The 8,729-nt window shown below is 38.1% G+C and overlaps 1 protein-coding gene across 1 annotated transcript; it reads left to right on the forward strand.

Moving 5' to 3' along the window:
* Nucleotides 1–1,939: 1,939 nt before the first annotated feature.
* On the forward strand, nucleotides 1,940–6,323 carry LOC126607365 (probable LRR receptor-like serine/threonine-protein kinase At2g23950). The gene is made up of 11 exons (XM_050274917.1): nucleotides 1,940–2,592; nucleotides 2,687–2,819; nucleotides 2,912–2,983; nucleotides 3,126–3,269; nucleotides 3,396–3,467; nucleotides 3,644–3,703; nucleotides 3,795–3,895; nucleotides 4,015–4,146; nucleotides 4,241–4,585; nucleotides 4,966–5,345; nucleotides 5,603–6,323. The coding sequence occupies exons 1-11, from the start codon at nucleotides 2,514–2,516 to the stop codon at nucleotides 5,999–6,001; spliced, it is 1,917 nt and encodes a 638-aa protein (XP_050130874.1). The 5' UTR covers nucleotides 1,940–2,513; the 3' UTR covers nucleotides 6,002–6,323.
* The last annotated feature ends 2,406 nt before the right edge of the window (nucleotides 6,324–8,729 follow it).

The raw sequence follows: 8,729 nt of genomic DNA on the forward strand, positions 1-8,729 counted from the left end.
ACTAGCGATTTATCGCCCAGCTATTATGTGAGAGTAGTATTGAGCATAATTATATCAGACCCATTATTGTCGTACAGACCTTTTCCTTTGGTTCCGACTCTTGTGTAGTATGTTGTTGTATAGGTCATTGCAGTGACTCCGACTAGATTGACTTTGAGCTATGAATTTAGCCGTACAGACTACCACAGGGGTTCCGACTAACATGTTATATTTATATGAAATTATTCTTACCTGAATTGCTTACTCTGTTATATCTTGGCATGGCATACATATGAATATGATTATGTGAAGCATGATTTGAATAGATATAATTTCATATATATTTATGTATATGCATATACCTTGATTCTGGGAAAAATTATACATGTTTTACAACGAGGGGTTAGATATGTTGATAAATGAAATAGTTTTGTAAAACATTTGTTTTTCCCACTCACGTTTGCTGTTTTGCGCCCCTCTAAGTTTTAGGTAAGTTTGCAGTTGCTGGGTGCGAGGACTTCGGCGGTTCTGACATATCTAAATAATTGTTGGACATCTTATGGTATTGTATAATTAGTACTTGTCCTACTGGACTGCACATAGACTTTATATGCTATGAGTAGGAGTGTTTACTTTTATATCTTACTCCTAACACTTCCTGTTTAGTAGTGCACTCTAGTAGTTTCGGTTTTTAATTATTCATATAATTCTTATCTTCATTGCTTCCGCACTGTGCACATGGCTACGTCACCCTCATGTGACAACCAACATGCCTTGATCTCGATCGGGGTGTGTTAGTAGGATAAATAAATTATTTAATATTAAATTTTAATGTATGACGCATTTAACATTTTGTGGGGTGCTAATATAAAAAGCCAAACTTAAATCAGTTTTAATTATTTTTTACTAATTAATGTAATTATAGGGCCTAATACAATAATAAAATAAATATTTGACACATCCAAGATTTAATATTTGTACTCAATTTACTACATTAGCTATTAAATAAAAATTTGACATATTATATATGGTAGGCTTATTATATTAACACTCCATAAATTGTTGAATAAACCCTACATACTTAATACACCCCCATTTGCTTTTTCAATTAAAAATTATCTTAATACCCTCACACTCCACATTCTTAATATACACCTTACATTTTCTATATGCACCCCATATTTTCTATACACCCCACATTTCTTAAATCTTATAAAGTTTTAATTTGGACAAATAATGCTGACTGAAATTCTGACAAAAGATGCCACCTAGGATTTAAAGCATATGTGGGGTTGTTTTCAATTTCACCACTAAAACCTACGTGGTCTGTTTTTAAAATTTGGTGTTAATTTTAGATGTTTAATTATTCATGTAATCTCTGTGATCCCTAAAAGATGAATACGAACATAGAAGCTTGAATAACACATCAAAAACAAGATTAAATAATTATCGGTGTCGTCAAAATCACAAAAACAATAAATAAGATGAAGTCTTACTTCATGTGAAGCTTCCAAGATATCGATTTCGTGTTTCATTCGTCAAAAATAATTTTTCTCAATCAACATGTTTGTAGTTTCATTGGTTAGAGTTTTATTCAACAATGAACAGTCATAGAGGTTTTGATAGTTGAAGAAAATAAATAATACATTAAAAGTGATTTGGGGTGTATATAGAATTATTTATTTATTTATTTATTTTTATTTTAACCTAATAAGGTCAAAATTATTATTGTATAGTAGGATAAATAAGTTATTTAATATTAAATTGTAATGTATGGTGCATTCAACAATTTTTGGGTTGAACCCTCTGTAATTCAAAATTCATAAGTATTTCATAAATTATGAGCTGGAACGGTTGAACCCTCTGTCGCAAGTAACCAATCCAAATCTCAAACCTCCAAATTTGGTAATTTGATCTGGTCTTTGATGACCCCCGTCTCATTATCTCTGTGCTTTTTGTCTGGAACAAGCAAAAAATAAGCCAGCCAGTCAGAGTCCTAGTCCTATACTCCTACTCCTTGTCCAGTCCAGTCTCCAGTCTCTCCAGTCCAGTCCAGTCCAGTCGCTTGCCAATTCCTTGCTGCTGCTCGTACAATCCCACACTCTCTCACACACATCTCAGTTTCTGCACAACACAACACTCACACCCTTCCCCTGACAACTGCTGTCTGTCGCCCACGTAATTTATCCCCACCCCCTCTCTCTGTCTCTCTCATAATTTTATTTATTTATCTTTTTTTTATAGAAAAAAAGGAGGAGAAAAAGAGCTAAGCCTCTCCGTTTCTTTTTCTTTTATTTTGGCCTGAATATTTGTAAAGTGAGAGAGAAGAGAGGGAAAAGGTAAAGGGTGGTGAAAGACTGAAAAAGAAAAAGGCAGAGAGAGACTGAAAACTCTGAAAGAAGAGAGAGAGAGAGAGAGAGAGAGAGAGAGAGAGAGAGAGTGGGAAGAGAGTGTTTGTTAATTTGAAGAATCATGTTCATCATCATCTCTAAATTCCAATTCTACCTCCATTGATAATACTTCATAATATAATAATGCTTCCTCTCAAGCTCTTGATCTTCTTTCTCTCTTCTTGTTCCCTCTGCCTCTCCTATGAGCCTCGCAACCATGAAGGTAAAACACCCTCTTCCCACTTTCTTCGTTTTGGGATCGGGGTTTTTAATTTAATTTAATTTCTAATTTGAAAGTTTTGAAAACTTGGTTGCAGTGGAGGCTTTGATAAGCTTAAGGGTAGGTTTGAATGATCCGCATGGGGTGTTAAACAACTGGGATGAGGACTCAGTGGACCCTTGTAGCTGGGCTATGATCACCTGCTCCCCTGATAATCTCGTCATTGGCCTGTAACTCGCTAATTCATTTCTCTTTTTCTTCTAATTTTATTTATTTTAATGGGTTATTGGTTGTGTTATTTGATTTTGTTTGTACTTTGTAGGGGAGCTCCAAGCCAGTCTCTGTCTGGAACTCTGTCCGGGGCTATTGCAAATCTCACTAATCTTCGACAAGTGTAACTTCTTTGATTCACCTCTTTCCATTTTCTCTTCTCTTTTTATTTTAATTTTCTTCTGTTCTGAACACACACACACACACACACATATATATAAATATTATTTATTTGTTATTTTAATTTTTGACTGTGGCAATTGAAGGTTGCTGCAGAACAACAATATATGTGGGAAACTGCCCTCGGAGCTGGGTACGCTGTCCAAGCTTCAAACCTTGGATCTCTCCAACAACCGATTTTCTGGTCTTGTCCCCGACTCTCTGGCTCACTTGAACACTCTCCAATACCTGTAAGTTTTGATTAATTAGTGTTAATTCATGTCTTAATTTGTTGTTAAGTGAAATGGAGTTGTCTTGTTTAGCATTAGCAACCTCCAATGTTGTTGTTTTTGTCGTGTGTCGTGTAATGAGAGCAGGAGGCTGAACAACAATAGCTTGTCTGGGCCTTTTCCCGTGTCTTTAGCCAAAATCCCCGACCTTGCTTTCTTGTGAGTATTATTATTACTGTGTTTGTTTGTTTGTTTGTTGTTTGTTTGTTTGTTCTTTAATTTTACGTCGTCTTTGGTTCTTGAAAATTGGAACATGTTTGCAACATGTTGAGTAATTTCTGAATATCTGATGAATGGGTGTTTGTTCTTGTGTTTACTATAAATTGGGTCATCAGGGACTTGTCTTATAACAATCTCAGTGGTCCAATACCCAAATTCCCAGCCAGAACTTTTAAGTATGCCTTCTATCTCTCTATCTCTCTCTGGTCCTTGTTTTATTCTTATTCTTTGTGCTTTACTGATTTGTTTTGCATTTTTATACACTAGTGTTGTAGGGAATCCGCTAATTTGCGCAAGCAGCTCCACTGAAGGATGCTCTGGATCAGCTACTCCCGTCCCTCTTTCATTATCTCTCAAAACATCACCTGGTAAACCCATTTAACTTTCCATTTTTACGCTATAAAACCCATATGTATATATGTGTGTGCTCGCGCGTGCGCGTATATATGTCGTTGTCTCTAATTGTTCCCCTTTTTCCTCTTGTAAGGAAAACATAACTCCAAGACTGTAGCAATTGCACTCGGGCTCAGCCTCAGTTGTGTGCTTGTCATAGTCCTATTGCTTGGAATACTCTGGCACAGGAAGAAGCAAAAAACCCAATCCATTTTGAACATCAATGGTCAGTAACATCATATGATCCCAGTTAATTAATCAACAATGTAAAAAATGAAAATAGATAACTTATTTCAAATGGATTCTTACCTTTACTGCAGACATTCAAGAAGAGGGGATTGTGAGCTTGGGCAACCTCAGAAGCTTTACTTTCAAACAACTTCAACTTGCAACAGACAATTTTAGCTCCAAACACATACTTGGGGCTGGAGGTTTTGGCAATGTCTACAAGGGAAAGCTACCAGATGGGACTATGGTGGCAGTGAAACGTCTCAAGGATGTCACAGGAACAGCTGGGGAATCACAATTTCGGACTGAATTGGAGATGATAAGCCTAGCAGTGCATCGCAATTTGCTTCGGCTGATTGGATTTTGTGCTACCTTTAGCGAGAGGCTTCTGGTGTACCCTTACATGTCTAATGGCAGTGTAGCCGCCAGGCTCAGAGGTTGGAAGCCCTGTGACCTACTTTTTAAGATTTTCCTTGGTTGCTTTGATTTCCTTCATAAGTTGCCGGTGTACTCGGGTTTTCAAAGTGCACTTGCCTTAAATACGTTCATTAATTGGATTGTTGGGATTATGTGTGGATGGTACTGTCAACAGTAGATACATTTAAAACTTGGTGACATCTGAAATTTCCAAGTCGGTCTGAGAGAGAATGATTACATTTGCCTCATGATTATTCATACTGTGTAAATTGTTTGAAGACTTCTTAAAATGTTTCTTGTTTGAAAAAGGGGCTGTACATCAAATTTACTTTAGTAGAATGAAGCCAAAGGCCACCATCCACCTTAATGAAGTCCTGATAAATTATTCTGTTTACAACAGGAAAACCAGCACTAGATTGGAACACAAGGAAGAGGATTGCAATTGGAGCTGCAAGAGGTCTTCTGTATCTACACGAGCAATGCGATCCAAAGATTATACACAGGGATGTAAAGGCTGCAAATGTGCTCCTGGATGACTACTGTGAGGCTATTGTTGGCGATTTTGGTCTTGCGAAGCTCCTTGACCATGCTGACTCTCATGTCACCACTGCTGTCCGTGGCACTGTTGGGCATATTGCACCTGAATACCTTTCCACTGGTCAATCATCTGAAAAAACTGATGTTTTTGGATTTGGAATTCTCTTGATAGAGCTCATAACTGGAATGAGAGCTCTTGAGTTTGGGAAAACAGTTAATCAGAAAGGAGCCATTCTTGAGTGGGTAAGTTTTTCTGTTACTTAGATGGGCTATGGACGTGTTTTCTGCATTCCTCATTTGTTTTTATTAGTTACATTTATCGATTTGGTGTCCCAAATCACATAGTGAGAGATGGATAAGCAGTTTCATACCTTCCTGTGTCGTTATTATTCAAAGAAACAAGTGTTATTAATGTTGCTCGAGCCAACTATTTGAAGGCCCTTAATGGTTGAATGTTTAGAGCTAATGAGAACATTTTATATCCATGCGACTGGTCACAGGTGAAGAAAATACAGCAAGAAAAGAAGGTGGAAGTTTTGGTAGACAGAGAGCTGGGAAACAATTACGACCGGATTGAGGTGGGGGAAATGCTGCAAGTGGCTCTCCTGTGCACTCAATACCTACCAGCCCACCGCCCCAAGATGTCGGAAGTGGTGAGGATGCTCGAAGGCGATGGGCTAGCGGAGAAGTGGGCAGCATCACATAATCAAAGTAATTCCAGCATGGATCGCTTTCAGAGTCACAACAGTAACAAAAGCAGCAGTCACACTGATGGCATTCATTCAAAACACGATGGAAATGAACGCGATCGCGGAAGCATGTTCAGCGCTTGGATAGACGAGGATGAGGATGAGAATTCTTTGGATTCCTATGCCATGGAACTCTCTGGTCCAAGATAGAAGAAACAATATAGAGTTTTTTTTTTTTTTTTCATGCATTCTTTAAAACTAAAATAGGTCGTTCTGTCTGTGTGAGATCAACTTTCTAACTCTAGTTGTGAGTTATGTAAGTATGCCGTTTTATTGCCGGATTTTTCTTCAATTGTCTGGAAAATGGAGGGCTGGGATCCGTAGATGCAAATCTAACGGTTGTAAAAGTCTGGAAAGTTGAAAGGTGGTAAAAACAGGTAACCGGCTTATAGCAAGTAGAAATGGGGCCCAATTTGTTCAAGTCACCAATAAAAAATTTAAAAAGGAGCATTTTTGCTCATGATTGTTCAAAGAGTGCCCATAATATACATAATTATTTATCACGTGTAATTGTTATTTACTCTACTTAATTTTTACATTAAATTTACTTATTTGAATTTTGAAACAAAAATAACTATAGTTAAGTTAAAATACGCATGATAAATTGACACACCCCGACCGAGGTCAAGGCATGCTGGCTGTCACGTAAGAGTGACGTAGCCATGTGCACAGTGCGGAAGCGGTAAAGATAGCAATTATACGAATAATTAAAAACCAGATTATTAGTGTGCATTACTAAACAGAAAGTGATAGGAGTTACACAGTAAACACTCATAATCAGAGCATAAAGTTTAGGTGTAGCCTAGTAGGACAAGTACTAGTTACACAGTACCAAGAATGTCCTACTATTATTCAAATAGGTCAGAATTGCCGAAGATCCTGAGCCACCAACAACAATCTTACTTAGAACCTGGAGGGGCGCAAAACAGAAAACGTGAGTGGGCAAAAACAAATGTTTTACAAAATCATTTCATTTATCAACATATCTAGCCCCTCACTGTAAAACATGTATAATTTTCCCAAAATCAAGATACAAATATATACATAAACGAATATGAACATACATCAAATCAAATCATGCTTTACGTAATCATATTCACATGTATATAAGCCATGCCAAGACATAATAGAGTAAGCAATTCATGTAAGAATAAATTCATAGAAATATGATATAATAGCCAAAACCCTTGAGGTAGTATGTACGACTGAATTCATAGCTCAAATTCAATCTAGCCGGAGTCACTTCTATGACCTATACGGCAATATACTGCACATAAGTCGGAACCACTGAAATGGTCTGTACGACAAGGTTGGGTGTGATTTAGTTATGCTCAATGCTATGCCCTCATGCTAGCTGTGCGATAAATAGTTAGTCAACTACGAGTTGGAACCACCTATAGTGGTATGTACGACAAGACTATGCACCTAAATTGGATCCAATGTGAGCATATGGTGCGGGAGATGACATAATATACAGGCCTGTGCCAACTCTCTCTGGCTAAATCGCAATCACCCGGGATGCAGGTTTATGAGCTCATCGTTTCTTAATCATATCTCATATAGACAATCAACATGTTCATCTCGTTTATTGAATGGCTGCACCTAACCTCTCGTTAGACTGCCTACGTACCCTAAACAGGGATCAAGTCGTTCGTAGTTCACCTAGACCAAACATAACTTACCTGCACTTACCTGTGCCTCCACAACACCACAATTACATATATATGTAACCATGAAATGCATATTCAGAATATAAAGGCATTTGGCATATTATTTCAAAGCATACTTTCATTTAAAACACATTTATGGGAAATATATCAAGTATATACATATATATAGAAAACAAAAGTCCGCTCACTGATATGTCGACGAGTCGTAACCCTCGAGTTGTCCGTGGATACGCTCGTCCTCGGGATAAGCCTCACCTATATGCAAATTAACTATAAAAACGTTATTTTAAAGCACATATACAAAACTAGCTAATAACTTCTCATACATTGCTCAATTTGGGCATTTAAATATACCAACGTGACCTACACAACCTCACGAACATCGTGATATTTTTAGAAAAAATTTCCTATAACTCATGCGCCCTCACGCGCCGGGGAGGGCACGGCATCACGCACCCTCACGCGCATCACCTTCAACTTCCAGATGCTGGAATAGTGCCCCCGGCGCCAGATTCTGGGCAGACTTGCAACTGCCCATTTCTCTCTCGTTTTTGCACCATTTTCTACGCAATCTTCACCCAAATGTCACAAATTTCAAGAGGAAGAAGGTTATACCTCTTTGAAGCCTCAAATCCTTAGAAAACACGTCGGAAAAATCTCACCAAAATCTGCCACCTTTGAACCTCATGATCCTGACTTCCAAAACCTTCAAACGAAGCACTCCGAACTTCCTTGGGACCTCACTAAGGTCGCTATGAGCTTGGATTGTCCTAAAATACAACCATTCGAAAGTTCATGAATAGTGCTCAACTCGGAGCTTGAGTTTTCAACGTGAAATTGAACGAGTTCTTACCTGAAATGGGTACCTTTGTACTCGTATGGTCCTCACGAACACAATGGTACCAATTTCTTCTTCAATCTGTGATGATTTGGCTTGGTTCGACCTTGTCCGTACGGAGGAGAGGGAAGAGAGAGAGAGAGTGAGTCTGAGAGAAAGAGTACGGGAGAGAGGAGAAAGAAAAGGGTATGGGTGTGAGTGTGTGGTCCCAAAGTGTACACCAATCACAACCAAAAATTTTCTTACTTCTAATTGGGTCCAAATTAGTAGGGACTTAATACATTGGTCCTCAACCACAACCACACCTAGTCCCACAATGCCACAAACGCTCTAGGGCATTTTAGTATTTTCACATCAATGATAACAAAAT

Source organism: Malus sylvestris, chromosome 16 (genome assembly GCF_916048215.2).
Source record: "Malus sylvestris chromosome 16, drMalSylv7.2, whole genome shotgun sequence".
NCBI classification, from domain to species: Eukaryota; Viridiplantae; Streptophyta; class Magnoliopsida; order Rosales; family Rosaceae; genus Malus; species Malus sylvestris.